The sequence below is a fragment of the Centroberyx affinis genome, unplaced genomic scaffold, assembly GCF_046629955.1.
Source record: "Centroberyx affinis isolate AG114_WGS23_722 - 3 ecotype Tasmania unplaced genomic scaffold, CSIRO-AGI_Caff_v1 ptg002149l_1, whole genome shotgun sequence".
NCBI lineage: Eukaryota > Metazoa > Chordata > Actinopteri > Beryciformes > Berycidae > Centroberyx > Centroberyx affinis.
This window is the reverse complement of record NW_027280466.1, coordinates 156,630-176,265: the sequence shown is the minus strand read 5'-3', so window position 1 is coordinate 176,265 and position 19,636 is coordinate 156,630. Positions and strand designations below refer to the sequence as shown.

Below are 19,636 nucleotides of genomic sequence, written 5' to 3'. Positions count from 1 at the left end.
TGTCAACAAGACAGTGAAGCCTGAAATGCATCGTGGGATGAGCAGTTTGCGGCAGGAGACAGTACGCGGTCAGTGGTTGCTGTTGTGTCTTTTCTCTGCCATGCCCACTCGCTGGGTATTTGGACAGAAATCATATTTGTTTCCAGGCCACAATAACCGGAGATCAAAGAGGAGTTTGCCGCTCACAGGCCTGGAGCAGGACGCGTTTCATTCCTTAAAGGTTCACGCAGTTCTCCTGCCATCATGTCATGACACCCAGTCGAGGATTGCGGCCTGATAAATTAACAAACACGTGGAAAAAAATGATTGTGGGTAAAACTGTGGTTTGTTCATATAAGGAATCCTATACATGAGGTAAATTCAAATAAATTTAAATTTATCAGCATGCACACTCCCGGTAATCAATCAAGAAACATCCACATTTAGAGTGGTTATTTTCATCAGGTCCATGATGTTGATCATCAGCCGCAAATAAAAGCAGCAAGTTCTGAGAGTTAAAAATTTAATCAGCAAATAAAGTCATCTTTCTCCAGGAATACACGACTGTTTGGCATTATCGCCTAGTCACACAATGTCGAGATTTGTAAATTGTACAACAGTGAAAACATGGGATAAATACTGCAGCAGAAAAAACAATGTAAACCCGCTAGTGGCCAACTGATCATGAAAACTAACGCTTACACCCATCAAAGGGCCTTAGGTGCAAATTACTTACACTAGTAATCAATTAATTTATACATATCCATACAGGGCAACACGAGTGTGGCGGTCTGTCTCAAGTTATTTTCTGTAGACTGCTTCCCTCTACTGGAAGAAAATAAGACCCGCACACAATAATGAGGCGCTCTCTCTTTTTTGATCACCTAGTTAAAATATCCCTTAAAAGTCAACCCAAAGAACATTCAAAACATTACACATTTTTGTCCAAGAATGGACGTGGAAAAAGAAAGTTTTGGGGTAAAATAATAAAATAAAATGAATCAGTCATAGGGCAAGTCAGTGCTTTCGCTCTACTCTGTCTCTGCTCCTCTCTCTCCTCTCCCTACTCCTGCCTGCGCTCCTACTCCTGCTTCTTTGTCTGCACTCCCTTTCTTTCCTCCTTTCCCTGCTCCTGCTCCTCCCATCTGCAGCTCTGTCCTTCCTTCCGTCTGTGCTCCCCCTGTCCCTATCCCCACCTCTGCTGTGATGCCTGTCTTTACCTCGGTCCTCCCTGCCTCTCTCGTGGCTCTGGCTTCTGTCGGGACCGGACCTGGAGCCGCCGGGTCTCTGCCTGTCCCTGCTGCTGTGCCTCTTTCTCTCTTGACCTCCCTCCAGCTTGATCTTATTCTCCGGGCTGCGCTTTCGACTCCCGCTCCTTCCCCTCTCTGTCCTTGTTTGTCTGTCATCTCCGGCCTCCTCTTTAGGCCGCTTGTGTGCAGTGTGAGGGCTCCGCGACCTGCTCCTGTGAGAAGAGCCCTTTTTCTGACTCTTGACTCGGCTCTCGCCCCCGGTGCTGTTATCCCGACAGGACTCTTTTTTCTTGTTCTTCTTTCTCTTCTGGCTCTTTGACTTGCCATGGCTGCTCGAGTCGGAGTCGCTATCGCTGCTGCTGCTGCTGCTATCGAAGGAGTCACTCGAGCTGTCACTACTGCAGTGCTTCTTCTTGTGCTTTCTTTTGCTTTTCTTTTTCTGTTTTTTGCTCTTCTTCTTCTTCTTCTTCTTTTCTAGGCGATCAAGTTTCCTGTAAAATAAGAACACAAACATTTCCTATAGAATTGACATTCCCCAATAAGACAGCTGATTGATGTCCAATATGATTCTAGTAATACAGTGTGTTCTGTGTGTAACACCCAGGTTTAAGCTAAATGTCAATGGAAAACACAACACCATATGGAGAGCAATGTAATATTCTAATGAAGATTTATATGTATTATTCAGTGTTCTTCCACACCTGAATACATTTTTTTTTGTTTCTTGTATTGCTGTTATGGTGTGAAGATGTCATAACTTTTTTTTGGTGATTTTCATGTTTTCACTTCAATTGATGGACTATATGGTCTTCTATAGGTTAAGAAAATTCTACAACCCTTTGGTCTTATGAAACCCTTTAAAAAAAAAACACTGGATAAACTCAACACTGCATGGTGGTCAATCTGAAAACAAGGCTGTTTTTCTTTAGTTCCAGACAAGTTGATATTTGGGGGACATAAGGTTTTACCTTACAGTGACAATATGCACATTTCTATCAAAATATGCTTTCTCTCTTTCAGATTCCAGTATTACTCCAATTACACATCCATTTAGTTGCAGCCTTTGCAAATAATGTAAAACTATTATCAAAATACAATTAAAATTAATATTTAGCTACCATTTAATGTCGCTCCTTATCTTAAGATTACTCTATCAATTTGAGAGTGGAAAAAAAGTATTCAAACCATGGAAATAAACATTTTTAAAAATCCAATAAGGAGGTAATATTGCCACCATAATTTCAATGTGGGGCTAGGCCTTTAAACTTTAATACATTAAACAATAGATTTTGTGAATTGTGCTGCACTTCTACCTGAGGAGCTTCTGTTTTTGCTTGGTCGTCAGTGACTTCAGAAACTCTACCTCGGGATCCTCCTCTTCATCACTGGACACATAATCCTATGAAAGAACAGCAAATCAACAGCCAACATTGAAATTAAAAAGACAGATGTATAACATCACTAAACCCCTAAAATGCATAAAATTTGTTGCATGGGAGCAAATCTATATAGCATTATATCAGCACATTACCTTTCAACAGTGATTAAAAACTGTTTCATCAAATCTTATCTCTTGACTAAAGTTGCTTAGACTCGAATAGCTCAGTGTTTTACCCCAATAAATGGCCACTTTGCAGCAATCATATTTAGGCAAGGGGCATACCAAGGATATTGTTCGTCTTTCTCTTTCAAGGGGAGTGTATGTGTGTGTCGGCATATCGGCCCGTGTGTGTGAAGATGGGAGTGTGAGACAGACGATTACCTGCGATGGATCACAAACAGTAGCATTCCTACCAAGGACACATTTTTTCAGGGCAAACCCACTGTTTCGCATCTCCGCCATTAACTCCGAGGGGTGCATCGACGGACCTGTTAGCACAAATCACAGCCTCAGAGTCCCATTGATGTCAGCCCATGCCAACCACTACCTCCACAGTGGGAATTTCAGGGGCGGCTTTGTTAACAGAATGGGACATCAAATCAACTCACTCCACTTCCGGCTGAGCAAATCATACAATATCATTCTCTGCCAAAGCAGCAGTTAGGAGAATCAGAATACACAATAATTGCATTTTTTCTCCCGGCACAGGAGGGGCACCATTACAGCACTCCACCATCAACACCATGCACTGGACTCTCCCAGAGTAAACATATTACTTTACTACTCAACTCCCTGATTGTTGCAGGAGTCAGAATCCGCTCAAGACTGGGAGCTCCAGCTGAAACATGAGAGGGGAGATACAGTCGCTGTACCTGCTGCAACGTCTGTGACAGACAAAGGCTAACCCACTGGCCACAAATATCCAACAGCCAAGGAGATATTCTTTTTTCCTCTTTTTTATACCACACAAAATTATTTTACAGTTTTTCCAGTGCAAAATTAACACTGACACATGTTTAAAATAAATCTGCATTTCTCTGGAACCAAATATTAAAGGTGAAAATATTATTGTATTGATTATACTTGAAATACTTACTTAATGTAGATAATGCAAATGTTAGTATGATGCAGTAAACCCTCTATTAAAGCCTATAATGTCTGCACCAATTCTTACTTGACAATTTAATTCAATAGCATCGATATAGAATAGGTAGTGGTTTATATCGTAAATATTAAACAATGTTATGAGTAAAAATGCATTGTTTGTTCAAATTACCACGTACAAACGCAGTGGGAAATGTCTTCGCTGATGTCATTGTTTATGACACTTATGATATACGTATACTCTACCTGCTGCTTCCTCTGTGGCCACAGAGCTGGCATTGATACCAGAAAGCCCATAGAGAGGACACTCTCTGTCTGTGTTCACATGGCCCCATTTGTGACATTTGATACATTTCACGTTGCGCACCTGGGAATTAAAGGACAATAGACATTAATATCTCTGTTCTACCAGTCTGAATTTCACAGAGGCATGTCTGATGTTTGAGATGAAATCACATTCTATATGATCATTTAATAAAATACGATGGTCATGTCAACACCTCAAAACAAAGAAAAAACATGACTCCCATCAAACAGAAGTGAAGCTCGGGGGAATTTATCTTATTAATCAAATAAAATGTTATTTCATAAGAAAAGCTCCTTTTTCAATTTTTGAAAATTCCTGATGTACAGTATATATGGTTCAAATGTATAATACATATACTTTTCCAATTCAAATGGTAAATGATTTGCAGCTGATTATGACACTGAAATATCAAATTGGAAAACACATATAGTAACTTTATCTAGGGCTTAACAAAATGAAAAATGCTTGAAAGATCACCACACCTGGATCCCAAATGGCTGATCTCTAATATTCATGTCATCCTTTGCATACCTATATGAGAAAATTGAGAAGAAATATTACCAACTCTGAAATAGCACTGGTCTACATACTGCCAAGATTTTAATGGTGAAAATGTGTGTGTAAAAATCAAGTATTTACTTCTCTCGAGGAGCCACCTTCTGCCACTCAAATTTGTAATCTGACTCCCCCTCCTAAAAAGAGACACATTTTAGTTATGAATTCTAATATGTGAACCTTTCTGGTGGTAACAATTTAAAACTGGTTCAGAACATGTACATATCATGCAGTTGTGTTGGTTCGTAATTGACTCTGCTTTACCTCTTTTGTTTCCTCTTCAGGGCAGAAGGACAATTATGAAATGGGGGGGGGGGAATGAACAATTAATATGAGGTTATGCATGATTTTCTAAACAATCAGAAGTTTGAAATGGGAAATAATATTAATTTAGCAACAGTCAGAAATGTTCAGCTCAAGTGATGTTATGATTTACCTTTGGATGCTCCAGGTGGAGCTTCATACATGAAATTGAGACCATTTTTAACACGATCATCCCCCATCAACAATCTAGAGTAAAACAAATAATGATAAGTTAAATGTCAGTACAAAGTGAAACATAAAAGCTTAGCCAAACAAAATAAAGTAGGAGGAGGTCTTCAGAAAAGGGCCATAGATCTCCTTCATTGTGAGGGACTACAGATACAAACAGCCGTGTCACTAAAGTTAATGGTAAATGCCAGAGGTGCCCCAACACTTAGTTCTTTTAAAAGTAGACTTACAACATTTCTTTTTACTGCTGTTTTTTTACTAGGTCTTTTGACTTAACACACTAATGTTGGGTTTTTTTAGAGCAAATATCTGCTCCTGTTTTACCTGAATTTATATGCACTTTACATCTATGTTCTCTGTGTACATGTGTATGCATGAATGTATGTTTTTATGTAAAATGATGTGTATGTTCTTATTTTAATCTACTATACATGTATTGCTCTTGGCCTTGTGAAGAACATTGTGTTGCTTTTTGTATGAAATATGCTAGACTTAAATGAAGACCTTCATTTGCTGAATAAGTTTCATTACCCAAGTGCCCACAAAAAATATTCAGAATGTATAATTTATGACCATCACTTTAAAAAATGAAGCAGATATTCAGAAGCAGGATTTTTGGAGAAACAAGGTTTGTTCCTGCAGCAGAGCTGTGCAATATTTATCTAACCTGTTGTTGTAAGTTTCCTGCTCTTTCAAGTATGCCTGCATAAGGTCCTCCTGCTTCTTCTTCTCGAAAGTCAACTTCTGTTCTGCTATCCATACCTGTAAAATAAAGAGGATTACAGGATACAGTCTCCCCATAAAGTCATGCATTTCTAACTACTGCTGTTTTGGGCCTGCTTACTTGCCTGAGACACGTATAAAAAGTACAGTACTACATGCAATTACTGACATACCCACTTACTGTATCTAAACACATTAGTAAACAGAACAATCTAACATACTTATTGAATTATCTTAGATTTTTACGGGTAAATTATATTTATAATAACAGCAAAACTAATTACAGAAGTGGACCGATGTTAACGTTAAGAAAAGTTAAATCAATGAATTGAGGGAGAAAATGCTATTCTTAGCGTAAAGAAAGTTAGAAGTTAGACGGTTAGCTCAGATCACCAAGGTAGTTAAATTACTATTGCTATAGTTTAGAATTTGGCAATTAAGATGTTTAACAGATGGTTTTGTCGTTAGGCAAAGCGTTTAGTTTGACTTTTTTTCTTCCCGTTAATCAGCCACGAAACAAAATTACTCTTGTAATGACGCAAGGTAAGCTAGTTAGCTAGCTAGCGTTAGTTGCTATGCAATGACAACATTAGCTTAGCTAGTTAGCAGGCTAACCAAATGTTCTGTAGCGTTATCCAGTAGCACTCACCTTCTTGATATTTGACTTCGACGCAGGGTGGAAATCTTTCTTACACATAAAATTAGCAAATGACTTCCCCATGACTGAACTACTTATAAACTAATGTTAGTTGAATGGAAAGCGTAACGTTAGCTAGCACAGAATCGCTAGCTGTAGCTTCCTCCGCAACGACGTAAACAACAAGCGCCGTCAGGATGAAGATGGTTCCTTATTGTATTGTAGCTTTAAGGAAAAACATCAGGGGGAAACAGTTGTTTTTCAGGGGAAACTGTTGTTTTGCATGAGCAATAGGTCAAATGGCACATTTCATATAGATTGATATATCTTTATTCAGAAAAAAAATTATAGACCAATAACATTATTCAGTTATGCTGAGAAATGTTTTCTGCATGTAAATCAATGGGTAGTGAGATTGTATATTAAACGGTCATACCTGCATCAGAGACTCCAAATTTGATCTTACAATTCCCATAATTGACATGAATAGGCCATACATTATAAACAGATCAAATATATCAAAATAGTCCTACACAATAGAAAACAGAAAAACAGAATCTAATAGAAAAAGCATTATTTCAGTGCAAAGCTATCCCGAAAAGTCATAGACTCCTTGTGGCTCAGGCTGAAATCTATTAGGGTTCAAATCATATGAGCTTCTTGTCATCAGTTATCAAAGCTGGCTTGAAAACATTTGGAAGCAATTTAGGCCTACTAAAAGATAGGAGTAACATGGGACATATGCGAGAATAGTCTTAAATGACGATAAAATATTTTAATCTAAAAAAATAAATGCAAATTGTGCGAAATGGCGCGATAGTCGTGCTTTGAAATTCCCTTTAATGTACCCTCAACTTTTTCCTTAACTCGCGAAGCTACGAATAAGAAACCATCTTCAGCTCCGTCATGACAGTACTGTTTCCGGGTCAGTCAGGCAGACCGTGCGGACTGTGACCTTTCCAAGAAATCATGTAGAAATGAGAATAGAAAGTTAAGAGTGCCCGGTAAGACTGGAAAGCATCGGTAAGTATAACTTGCTCTATTGATAAGCATTATTTGCAGTGGATGTCTGGTGGTGAAATGGTGTGAAATCTTAACTCAAATCAGCGAGTTATATTTAAAGTGTAGGTCTGTTGCTGTTTATGGAGAGATAATCACACTCTGTATATGTGATCAGACATAAAACTGTTATTGCTATTTGATTTGAATTGCCCTTACAGCTGTTCACAATGTACCCATCTTCCTGTGACACCTTCGTGGCTCTGCCCCACTCCACTGAGGGGCAACGCATCATATTTGGGAAAAACTCTGACAGGCCTTGTGATGAAGTCCAGGAGGTGGTGTATTTCCCTGCCAGAGACTGTGAGGCAGGGGAGAAGCTTGAGGTAGGTCAACTCGACTGTCTGTTATTCATTTCCCCAGATTGTGATTGTTCTTTGCTGATCATGCTATTCCATACCCATTAACACTTTTGCCCCTCTGTCTTTCTTGCTCTTGTGAAAAGTGTACATACATAGAGATTGAGCAGGCTGCCCACACTTATGCAGTTGTATTGAGCAGACCAGCTTGGCTGTGGGGGGCAGAAATGGGCGCTAATGAGCACCAAGTGTGTGTTGGAAATGAAGCAGTATGGGGCAGAGAGAGCGCTGATGAGGAGGAGGCTCTGCTTGGCATGGATCTGGTCAGGTAACTCCCCACAAAAGATGTACAAATCATTTGTCATACCAAGCCTTTGTTACCAGCCAAAATACATCACATTGTTTGAAATTATATTAAGTTTCTATGAATATTGTTTAATAAAACTGTAATTATTGCAATAGCAATATATATATATCAATATCTACAGATAGAAAGGGCAATCAAATGTCATTTCTAAATAAAACATATTCTGAATTTCCTTTTCTGGTTAAACAAAAGCTAACTAAAATAAAACAGAAAGTTGTAAATTCCTTCTACGAGGCTGTTGAATTACACCACAGCCTGGTTGTGGTGTAATTCAACAATTCAAAGTGAGGAATGCTCATGGAAAAGGCAAAACATGAATCTGTGCCTCTACAATTTACAGACTTGCACTTGAGAGAGCCGATACGGCTGAGAAAGCGGTGGATGTTATTACTGAGCTGCTGGAGAAATATGGCCAGGGAGGATCTTGCATGGAGGATGAGTGTGGCTTCACTTACCACAACAGCTTCCTTATCTCAGACAGAAAGGAGGCATGGCTGCTGGAAACGTCAGGGAAGTACTGGGCAGCAGAGAGAGTGGAAGGTAATCAGAAATACAATATTAAGGATGGATGTCGATTTTCCATATTATATAGAGCATGAGGGACTAAGGTCATAAAGCAGGTCATTGCTTACCCAGCTATATTTCCAGCCAAATCAGAAGTCAGTTAAGGGTAAATATGACATTCTCTGACCAACAGACGACCCTGCCTAGGTTTCATTTCTGTAACAGCATAGCATGTATTGTAGAAGTATGTTTTATTTTTTTTATAGCTGATCATGTTTTAACCTTGCTCTAGATGGATATCGCAACATCTCAAATCAGTATGGAATAACAACCAAGATAGACAAGGAACATCCAGGGATGAGGGAATATGCACAGAGCCAAGGCTGGTGGGACGGAAAGGCCCAGTTCAACTTCGCTGAAGTCTACTCCTTCCTGACTACAGCCAGAATAGAGGCATCTGGCAGCCGGTACTGTGAAGGAAAGAACTTGTTGGAAAAAAGCAACGGTCAGTCAACATGTAAAACTGGGATCCCTTTTGATCAAGAGGTGGTTACATAGCTTCAACTACTTATGCATGTGTCTGTTTCATTTACTTAAGGTCACATCACTGCTGAGACAATGATGGACATCCTGAGGGATAAGGACAGCGGCATCAACATGGAGGGAATGTTCATGTCCACAGGCAGTATGGTGTCTGTGATACCCACAGATCCTGCTTTGCCAGGAATTCACTACTTTACTGCAACTCCTGACCCTGACAGGTACAGTGCTTGATCTTGCATTATCTTGTAATACATCCTCTCAGTTCAATTTGACTGCCTTTAAACAGATATACTGAGTGATTCTTTTGTGCGACAGGTCTGTTTTCAAACCTTTCGTCTTTGTGAATGACATTAAACAGCTGATGCAGACCTGCTCTCCCAGCTATGGTCTTGACGACCCTGTGAAGAAGAAACCCCGCTTCCAGAGCAAGCCCGATCGCAAACACCCACTATTTGTCAAACATGAAGTGGTGGCTGCCATCATTGAAACCAACAAGGTTAAAAAACTAACAACACATACCTGCAAATTACCTAAAGATGAGGAGCAGACTCAAATCATTTGGCTTAGTGTGGTCACTGTCTGCTGAAGATTTTCTCTGTCAATTAGATTTTTACAAAATTGCTTTTTTTTCTCTTCAGGAGAGAGGAAAGAAGATTAAGCAAAATATGAGGCAGCTGGAAAAAGAGAAGATGGCTGAGATGGAGAATCTTCTTTCAGATGGTGTTCAGGACTCTGCGTTGTTGGAGAATCTGTTCTCAGACTCTGTAGAGGAGGAGATGAGTGTGTATGGCAAAAGTTGAGAAGGCGCCTATAACCTGTCTGTAGCACAAAATAGTCTTCCAGTGTGACAGCAGCGGTATAAGCCCCTTTATTTCTCCCAAAATGAGAATATTTTGACTGGATTATAGTTTACCTTTTAGTTAAGTACAAGGACATGCTCATTCATGCTTGCACAAATAAAGATATCAAAATACAACTGAACTTTTATCATAATTGTATGAAAAAGAATGAGAAGCCTCAGCTACTCGGATGGTAAAATTGTAATGGGTACTATGTTGTATAATATAGAGTAAATATTGAAATGACTGACTCATCATTTATGAATAGAATCCTGGTCAACATAAATGGGATACATGATTACATGATACAAGTGTTCAGTGATAAAAGTTTATTTAAAAAAACAAACAAGATCATAAATATGCAGCCCTTGACATAAAATGTGCGTTAGACATTCTGTTATAGTAATGTCAATGAAAGACAATCATTATTGAACAAGGTGTGTGTACTTTAACACAAATGCAAAAAGCCACAAAAGAATCTTGATGATTCTTGGTTCCCTAGTTATATTCCCAAGTAACCTGAGAGGCAAAATGAATTACAGCAGATTAGCTAAAACCTTCCAAATTTAGTCCAGAAAACTTCTGTTAAGGAAGATACTGTTATGAAATGCCTTCTTTTTGAATGAAAGGCAATATAAAATAATTGAGATCACATTCAGGCCAATGGACACATTTATATTCCCTGAGTTCTAACGGACTAATTTTTCAGGCATTCGAGAGGTTTTTGAGGCCATGCTACCACAATATGATCATCATTTATCAATGATGATTTATTTACATTTTCACACTGGCAATTTGCTTGTTTTGTCATTATGAAAAGCAATAACAAAAACAATGACACAGCATAAAAGAAAACCTGTGCTTAGTGCATGTTTTTACTGCATAACAATATGCAAAACACCTTTAAAAAGCAGCAAACTCTGAGTCACCCCTTAGGATTAGTGCTGCCTGCTAGCTAGATTGTTATCCAGAGAGAATGACGACCTCATGCTGCTGAAGTGCCTTAAAGGTCAGTCTTGTTTATAGCTGGTCGCTTCCTGCTTCCTGACCTCAGATGATGTATCTGACGTCTGAAGGCATTTCTCTTTATGTAGTATGCCTTATGTATTGCAAAGCTAATTACCCACTTTGGGATAAATGACGTTATACCTTGATCTTTGACCCTTGGGCCTTATGCGGTGAAGCGGTAATACAAGCGACTGTCCTCGAAACCATATTTCTGCTTGATGTGCTGGAGCACGCCACCCTGCTGTAGCTGTGTCCCGTAGAGCACCGCCTCGCCGCGGTCCTGAGCCAAGCCCACCTGCTGGATCCACTCCACCAGTTCACAGCCCAGGAACGAGTCCACCGTAGTCCTCTCTCCACACCTGCGAGGCAAAAGAAGTATTCTGTTATCTTCTCTCCATGGCTGGCCACGAAAAGTGGGAGGGAGGAACACATTGTACAAACAGAGGCAAGAGAGGCACACTCAGTGGAGCACATGCACCAAACCTGAGAAATAGTATTTGGATAGTATTTCTAAGAATTTTATGTGGATAAGAGTAACAGGGCCTGTTTCCTAGCACATAGCCACAAATTCAGGAAAGACGTTTTCTCATCAAACTCTGACCATACGGTGGCTGGTGTTTACTAGTCAGCGTGAGCTCTCACCTTCTCTTTTGGACAATGTCCTGAAAACACTGGTCTTTGTGGTATTTGGTGAACTGGGAGCAAGTCATCCTGATATCCTCAGGTAAATCGGTCTGTGACTGCTCTTCCTGCTCCTTTCCATACCACAGGCTGCATATCCTAAACACCGTTCAGAAAATATATTTATAAACAATATATCTCAAAGCTTTGAATATGCTTTAGAGTGTGGCAATGTTTCATGACAAAAATGTTCTTTACCTCTTTTTAAACGGCAGTATAATCAAATGCTTGTCCAGTCCAAATAGACCAAAAGAAAGGAATCCCTGGAGACAGAAAAGGCAACTGTCATCACAGCAATACTGAGTGAAAATAACTACCAGTCTTGGTACTTTTGAGAACACCTACCTGTCCATAGTTGGCCACAGCACAGAAGAACTGCAGCTCTAAGTAAAGTCTTCCGGGAACACGGTTAAAGAGCAACCACAGGCAGCTGGACAAATTCTAGTGAAATGGTAACAGAAACAAACAGGGATTTCATATTTGACCTGGGTAGTATTAGCAAATAATGCTGATAGTGCCAACTTGTAGAACCAGGTGAGTGGATTTAATTTAGTGTCAGTCACAGAAAAGTATATTGAATTGCCTTTCAAATTCTTTCTGGTTATTGTCTAAACAAGGAAACCAAAGATCAATAATTATTTGCATTTACTATTTGGTCTTTTCCTCTAAGATCTGAATAGCAAAACCGATGATGACTTAAGTTACACAAAAAGTAATCCGAATATTTTGCTGTGTTTCTTAGTAACGCTCTACCCCCAGTATTTGTTTCAATACATTGCACATATTGATAAAGGGACTTTGGCTAATTTAACATGAAGAAGTGAATGCTGGTGTTTTACTCACAGCAATCAAGCTGACAGTCAGAAGCAGACATAAGAGCACATGACGGGCCAGTTGCCTGTCTGCAACCTGCTGGAGCTGCTCCACTTGGACCAGTATGCAGTCTGGTGACTCACACCTATTCCCACACTGACCTGCGGAGGGCAGCACAACACAGAGCTTAAATACACCACAGCTTATGCGGGTTGCAACAGAAAGGAGAGGTCAAGTTTGGAGGTCATGGTTATGGTTATTCTGTGCTGTTATGATTTCTTTCATTAGGGTCAACAGTAAAATATGTAAGGTATATAACAGTTTACAGCATCAGCCAATTCAAAAGATATCTGTCACTGTGTGTTGAACAGAAATGAGGGTCAGTTGCTTATCAGTACAGTACCTGTGGGCATGGTTGGTCCATTGTTCATATTTGTGCTGATAATCATATCAGGCATGGGCTGGGGTGGTGCACAGTCACATATGAGGCACTCTGATAAAGTGACAAAAGTGACACAAAGTCATACTCATATATATATATACATATATATACATATATTACTACATTCTGAGCAAATATCAAGCAAGGTACCCAGAGCAAGGTAGCACTTTATGTGGATTGTCCAATGTTGATACTCAACTATCAGGTGACAAAAAGTAGATGTTCAACAAAGTGTTACTTGCCTATTTGATGCATCTCCACAGACTATGTAACCCTGACCTTAACCTAAATTTATATCTAACATTAATCTCAACCCGAACATTAACCGTAGCCTACACACTGAATTATCTATAGACAATTTTTCACACAATTATGAGTATACTTAAAACATAGTAGACTTTTTATTGACACATTAGTCATAGGATGTAGGAAGAGGATCAACATTAGACTATCCAAATAAGGTGTGACTGAGAGCAAATGCACATAAATGATTACAATTACAATTTCACATTTGGCAGACGCTTTTATCCAAAGCGACTTACACATGAGATTTGCATACAACACAAGCAAGTTTCTAGATAGGAGAGAACAACGAGAGTAAGTGCTATAGAGCTAAGTTCTGGTCCAACAGGACAAAGGTGCTACGAGACAGTGCAACAAGCTAAGTTCTGGTCCAACAGGACATAGGTGCTACGAGGGAGTGCTACAAGGCAGTGCTATGAGGTAATGCATAGAGTGCATCAAATTTTTTTTTTTTTTTTTTTTTTTTAATTGAAAGGAGGTATTCGCTAAAGAGCTGGGTCTTTAGCCTTTGATGATGCACATCTTGCACATACAGTAAATTCCAGTTCCAACCGCCACCAGTCTGCGCACCCCAGAGTGGCACCCTACTAACCTGGATATTGGTTACGTTTGAGTATCAAATCACACATTATCGGTGACTTGATCGTGGCTAATGGTTTTATGACGACTGTGAACTTCTCCCACTAAATGAGACCAACCCGTCTGGTTTCTCTTATATCTCGCTTTTTGTCTTTTAACATGATGCAACCCATTGTATGTATGCTGATTCATCCCCCTCCCAAACCAAATAAGAACTTCATGTCGGAATTCTCTGAACTGCTATCTCAGACTATAATCAAATATGATAGGATTTTATTACTAGGGGATTTTTACATCTGTGTGTTGCTGTTCAGATAATAGGGGCGCTACAATTACAGGTCAAAACAAGGTGACCTATTTGTTATTTAGTAGCCCACAGGAACAACATGTTTGTTATCTTGTGTAAATAAGGAACTAAACTTATCATGTTTCCTCCAGATAATGACGTATCACAAGGTTTTCATACTTTTGAATCTCCAGTTTACTTTGTATTTGTATCTATACAGGCCTACATCTACTCTGCACTTCCCCTTTCATCTCTAACTTTTGACTTGTTTGAAGCAAGTCATTTAAGATGATACCATTGCTTCTGTCTATCCTAGCTTCTGATGAAGTGGCCCGTAACATTGCAGTGAGTCTGTTTGCGCTATAATAAAAGCATAAACTGAAAATGAAAATGACAGCTTCACACAAATGTTGAGTGATTAATTTAGATTAGTTCTCAATAAGAGAACAACAAGTACCTCTGTTGATGCTTCTGGATGTTGTGGCTGGCTCAAACAGAGTCTGGCATTCTGGTTCACCTTCAGGCCTCAGATCTTCTGCAGTGCCAAATGAGGAGTCTCTCTCCAGGACTTGGTAATTTTGGTCCCAGCTCCCTCTACTGAGGCACACGAGAGAGCCTCCTCCCAGCAGTATGCTGAGGGCAAGTACAACTGTGGTGCAGATGATCTGACAAAGAACACACATATATAGGCTTTTAGGCAATTCACTGTTTGTTCAATAACAGTTCCGTAACGGCTACTAAAAACACACCAGAATAATATCAGCAGGGGACAGAAAAATGAGTTCTGCTTATGTTGTTACCTGCGGTCTGCCGTAAAAGAAAGCTGAGTCAATCATGTCAGGCATTTTCCCCCCAGAAATGAGCAATACTGCAGTTACTAAGGCTGGAACCCTGTTGATAAAGAGAATAAGTAAGACCATTTACAACAGAAGTGCTGACCTATCCATCGAAAAAGCATCTGAAAATAAATGTAATATGGAAATATTTAGAATTAACAGTCAAAACAAAACTCAGAATTAATGCTATTCATATTATCTTCAGCAGCTCAATCAATATTTGGAAACACAAATAACTCCAAAGCTATAAACCAGAGAACCATGGCTCTGATGTCATTAAGACGTAAAATCTGAAGCTGCTCAATGACAACACCGAATTGGAAATGAAATGTGTGGACTTCTAAAATGTCTGACTGCTTTATATCCAAGTAAGGTTTACTTCATTGCAGCGCTAGTGGTTATGAAGAAAATGTTTTAATATCTGTGTAAAATCACCTTCTGTATTGTCGCTATATACAAGTGAACTGATCACTCATTCACAGATAATGAAGCGGCTCCATGACATAGTTTGATCTCTTGATTTGACGCTGGGAGACGCTTGTTCAGATTCAGAAATCTAGACTAACCTGTCCAAAATAACTGTAATAACAGAAATGCTGCAGTAGGGTAGATCCTCTCTTCAAGGCACACTCCATTCATGGACCAGGCAAACCAGCTTAGTCTCATTTCTGATTTCTGACTCACCCCCAGCCTGCAATCACTAAGATGCCTTGTGAAACTTTCAGGTCCTCATTCCTTCTCATCAGCACAAGAGAGAGTGCGATTAAACCTAAAACAACAAAATATGTATTATAAAGTTAGCTATCGCTCTACTTCACCTCTTAGAGGCCATTAGGATAATGTAATATATTTTATGTGAGGTTGGTGGGTAGAGGGTTATGTGCATAAGAGAGCATACCTGGCCACACATAAGTGCTGCAGAGTGAGGTATATAATAGTGTGAATGTCAGAACCTGCCCGATGAAGCTGTCGACCCGCACCACAAAGTTCCACACGATCATTCCAATACAAGTCAGGGACTGGAGGCATTAAGATGACAGTAAAAAGGCGGTGACCAGTGTGAAAATGGACATAGCAGTTAGAATTAATTGATTAATGCATGATGTAATCAATTTGAAGAGTCTGTGGTGTAAGTGTGCTCACCTGTGCCAAGAAAAGGTTGACAGTAAACATGTGAGGTAGTCTCTTGAATTTCTTACTTAAAAACATGACCGCTATTGTCCATACCTGCCACACAAACACAGAGGTTTCTCCATTACAAATTATCACAAAGAGCGATGAATCAGAGCTTAGCACAGTAGTTATGTGCAGCTAATATTAAATAAAACGCTTTGTTGGTTGGTAATACCCCTTCAAAGCAAAGAGCGATCAAATTATTTAGGAGAATGACATACAATATGTTTAAGAACAATGAAGGAAAAAACCCCAGAACAAACACACTTAAATGAAAACATGTGTTTCATCACCGCATAGATCTTTTTTTTTTCCCTAGATGTGTATCTGGTTCCGTAAACGATGGGATGAAAGTGAGAATGAAAGAGGAAGTAAGTCTGAGGCATCTGTTCACCCACATCCTCCTGATGAGATCAGAACATATCTGATGTAGCATAGCATCTATAAATATGTCACACTGCTACTGTTTTTTTGGCTTCTGACACTAAGCCTTATCTCTGTATTGTTGCTTCCAAATGCAATTCAGTTGATGTAAAATGTCTGTGTGGTCTCTACATAGTTAAATTTCCCTTGTACTTGTCCAAAATACTACAATATTAATAATATTAGATGAACAGGAGTTGTGCAATATCATTAGTAAATTGTGCCCTGTACATTCAGCATACTAGTATTAAACAAATTAAACAAAAGGAATAGCCCAGACAAAGCCAGTTATGAAAGAGAAGCTAATGATAGTCCGTATTTCACACTGAAGTGGATGGTTATCACTCACCAGGGCAACTAAGCTCACGATGCTGACGTTAAAGCTAACATTTTGCAGTGAATTCATCAAAAGGTCACGATCCATCCAAGGGATTGTAAGTAACCAGGCAGAAACATACATGATCGGAGCTGAGAGAAATGTGCTTATTACCATCCCAGAGGTAACCTGTTGGGAAGTAAAGCACAAGAATTACATACAGTATATTGCCCAAAACACAAAGGTACGTGATCTGCATTCTGTATCTGAATGTCAGATAGAAGGTAACTCACAACTTCTAGCTCTGCGTTATAATGGGCAGCATAGATAGCCACACTTGGTGCTGTGGGGAAGACTCCATATAGAAAGGCATAGTTGGAGAGGCTTGAGTGGTTCAGAGAGCTGGTGTTGCTGTTGTCCAACAGATCCACCATGTCCTTACAAATCAGGGGCATCAGCAGCCTAAAGCGGAAAGGCAGAAAATGTGTGAAATTCCAATGACAAGATTGATGTCGTGGACATTATTTTAATGGTTAGTTAACCTACTCTGTGAAATACAGTGCTAGTAGGCTTGAATTAAATAATTACATACAGTAACTATTATTATCTGACACACCCATGAGGCTTCTTGACATGTCACCCGTTTTGTAAAATGCATGTGGTCTAAGAAAGGTCTGAGTCATCCAAAGCCAACAATATGTTAGTACCAGTCTACTCCCCAAGGCCAAGCTGACCTGCTGACTTCTGCTACACTCCCATGGAACATTGCATTATCAATACATTAGATCATTTGACATGACATAACATCTCACTATAGATACATGAGATCATATCACAAAACATGATAAAGAAAATCACTGCTTTTATAAAATTAGTATCAAGTGCAGCAGAGGCTTTTCCACTCACAGTTTTGCTGTAATAAGCAATATCAGTGTCACGACTGTGGATCTGGTTAATTTCCCCAGCTGGCCCACCATGGACAGACCCAAGTAGAACAGAGCTGCTCCCCCAAAAGAGTTGGCCAGGCCGTCCACAAATTCAGCCATGAAGGCTGGTATCCTCTGGTCCAGGAGGAAGTGGGCGACGATGCCGATGACGACCATGAACACTATAGGGTTCTTCAGGACCTGTAATACTACAAGTCCCACGATCATTAGCTTACTCTGCTGCTGGTTTCCCTGATTTTTCCACTTCTGGATCTCACAGAAGGCAAAGCCAATGGGATTCAGAAGCATCAGGGACACAGGTGCTACCAGGTAGATGTACTGGAGATACTCTGGATATGTGTTCCTGTACAGGGCCTCAGCTGTGGGAAAGACAGAGAGAAATAGATGCAGGAATGACAGCAGAACACTGCAAATCCAACTTGATATTGATGTTCAGTTTTGCTTACTAAGGGTGAGGTTTATGATGGAAAACAAACGGATAACAGACAATCACACTGAAACACAGCTTGATTACAGTTGTAGTAGTGAATGACATACTTTTGGGCGGTAGACATTTTACTCACCAATAGGATATCCCAAAGCAAAATCATTGCTTTGAGTGGCAAATATTGAGAAGAGCCCGGCTTTACTAAAGCGACTGTCCGGACTGGCAACTATTAATGTAAGGACGCAGACAATGAGGAACACAGACACTTTGGCGATGAGGATGCTCCACAGAAACGGCCAGATGACATTACCAAAGTCCAGAAGCACCATGTTCTTGAACAGCAGCGCTGGAAGGGCAAATTTAGACACAAAATTCCCTAATCCTTTGGCTTGAGTGGACGTGATGATGTTTGCCCTCCCTGCGATGTATCCACACAGTATTATCCCAAAACTCTCCAAGAGAGCTGGGAAGAGCTTGTCGATGGACATGGTCGAGGAACCAGCGGGGGAGCCCGGGTCTTCTTCCCCATATGGCAAGCTGCTACTGCCGTCAGCTGCCTCCATTGCGCCGAGTCTTCAAGTCTCTGCCTTCATGCCTGGTTTGATAATGTTATGGTTGTCTGCTCGTCACTGCCAGATATCAAGAGTCACAGGGTGAGTCAGTTTTTGTAACGTTTAAAGAGGCGGGTGCAAAGGTAGCTACTTAGCATGCTAGTTAACATACTGGACGCCCTTACAGAACTAATCAAAACAACGGCTGTTGTTAGCCTCAATTATCGTGTAAATCAAATGAGCAATAGATGCAGTTCACTACCACGATTGAAATTAACGTTACGCGGTTTTAGAGCTTGGTAAGTTATTTCCGTGTAACTTCAATGACATAATTTAATAACGGGTTATTACAGTCACCTCTGGTTGTGCTTGTGGCTTCTGGTGTTCCTGTCAAACTCCATTAGGACTAGCTAGGCTATCTATAAACTCGTGAAACAGGACTCAGTTTTTCGTCGAGAATGAAACATGAAGCTTGTTACATTAAGAAATTTCCACGTGATGCGAGTCCGCGGTTAAAAAGATATGCACGTGCTTGCTTACTGTATTTGTTTTGTGTCCCGGTTCATTACACAAGACGGCTTCAATCATGCTCACCCAACAATTTTCATAATCCCTGATCTGACCAATCAGATTTTGAGGACGGGGCGAGGGCGGAGCTTTGATTTTCTTCAAATGCGCAGGCGCACGGTGTGACGTTGCAAAATTGAGGGATTGCCAAAGGAAGTGTAACCATGAGTGTAACTGATAATATAATAGCTAGCCTACTTCCATGGGTGTAGCAGCAGGAGCATGAAATGTGTTACAAGATTGTT

The 19,636-nt window shown here is 40.0% G+C and overlaps 3 protein-coding genes across 3 annotated transcripts; 1 reads left to right on the top strand and 2 right to left on the bottom strand.

The window, feature by feature from the left end:
* Positions 1 to 467: 467 nt before the first annotated feature.
* Positions 468 to 6,589, bottom strand: cir1 (corepressor interacting with RBPJ, CIR1). Its single transcript, XM_071531939.1, has 10 exons — positions 6,441 to 6,589; positions 5,736 to 5,830; positions 5,013 to 5,086; positions 4,841 to 4,854; positions 4,661 to 4,713; positions 4,504 to 4,552; positions 3,961 to 4,081; positions 2,992 to 3,098; positions 2,543 to 2,628; positions 468 to 1,720 (listed from the first exon to the last, which is right to left on the bottom strand). The coding sequence occupies exons 1-10, from the start codon at positions 6,510 to 6,512 to the stop codon at positions 997 to 999; spliced, it is 1,395 nt and encodes a 464-aa protein (XP_071388040.1). The 5' UTR covers positions 6,513 to 6,589; the 3' UTR covers positions 468 to 996.
* A 782-nt stretch (positions 6,590 to 7,371) lies between these two features.
* scrn3 (secernin 3) lies at positions 7,372 to 10,246 on the top strand. Its single transcript, XM_071531951.1, has 8 exons — positions 7,372 to 7,451; positions 7,649 to 7,813; positions 7,933 to 8,114; positions 8,494 to 8,693; positions 8,950 to 9,162; positions 9,256 to 9,418; positions 9,516 to 9,696; positions 9,839 to 10,246. The coding sequence occupies exons 2-8, from the start codon at positions 7,658 to 7,660 to the stop codon at positions 9,998 to 10,000; spliced, it is 1,257 nt and encodes a 418-aa protein (XP_071388052.1). The 5' UTR covers positions 7,372 to 7,451; positions 7,649 to 7,657; the 3' UTR covers positions 10,001 to 10,246.
* Positions 10,247 to 10,363: 117 nt separating this feature from the next.
* On the bottom strand, positions 10,364 to 19,361 carry gpr155a (G protein-coupled receptor 155a). The gene is made up of 16 exons (XM_071531932.1): positions 19,182 to 19,361; positions 18,410 to 18,902; positions 17,806 to 18,205; positions 17,193 to 17,361; positions 16,933 to 17,088; positions 16,131 to 16,214; positions 15,886 to 16,006; positions 15,672 to 15,756; positions 14,952 to 15,042; positions 14,609 to 14,816; positions 12,945 to 13,034; positions 12,572 to 12,702; positions 12,074 to 12,169; positions 11,927 to 11,991; positions 11,690 to 11,827; positions 10,364 to 11,406 (listed from the first exon to the last, which is right to left on the bottom strand). Exons 2-16 carry the CDS (start codon positions 18,834 to 18,836, stop codon positions 11,211 to 11,213), a joined length of 2,457 nt encoding a protein of 818 aa, XP_071388033.1. The 5' UTR covers positions 18,837 to 18,902; positions 19,182 to 19,361; the 3' UTR covers positions 10,364 to 11,210.
* Between the last annotated feature and the right edge of the window lie 275 nt (positions 19,362 to 19,636).

Coding starts and splice junctions, on each gene's coding strand:
- scrn3 (XM_071531951.1), top strand. CDS start 7,658: ATGTACCCATCTTCCTGTGACACCTTCGTGGCTCTGCCCCACTCCACT. Junction 7,814..7,932: donor AGGCAGGGGAGAAGCTTGAG/GTAGGTCAACTC, acceptor TCTTGTGAAAAG/TGTACATACATAGAGATTGA. Junction 9,419..9,515: donor GCAACTCCTGACCCTGACAG/GTACAGTGCTTG, acceptor TTTGTGCGACAG/GTCTGTTTTCAAACCTTTCG.
- gpr155a (XM_071531932.1), bottom strand. CDS start 18,836: ATGGAGGCAGCTGACGGCAGTAGCAGCTTGCCATATGGGGAAGAAGAC. Junction 13,035..14,608: donor ATCCAGAAGCATCAACAGAG/GTACTTGTTGTT, acceptor TCACTTTATCAG/AGTGCCTCATATGTGACTGT. Junction 12,703..12,944: donor TGGACCAACCATGCCCACAG/GTACTGTACTGA, acceptor TGCCCTCCGCAG/GTCAGTGTGGGAATAGGTGT.
- cir1 (XM_071531939.1), bottom strand. CDS start 6,512: ATGGGGAAGTCATTTGCTAATTTTATGTGTAAGAAAGATTTCCACCCT. Junction 4,553..4,660: donor AAGGTGGCTCCTCGAGAGAA/GTAAATACTTGA, acceptor TTTCTCATATAG/GTATGCAAAGGATGACATGA. Junction 4,082..4,503: donor ATCAGCCATTTGGGATCCAG/GTGTGGTGATCT, acceptor TTTAATTCCCAG/GTGCGCAACGTGAAATGTAT.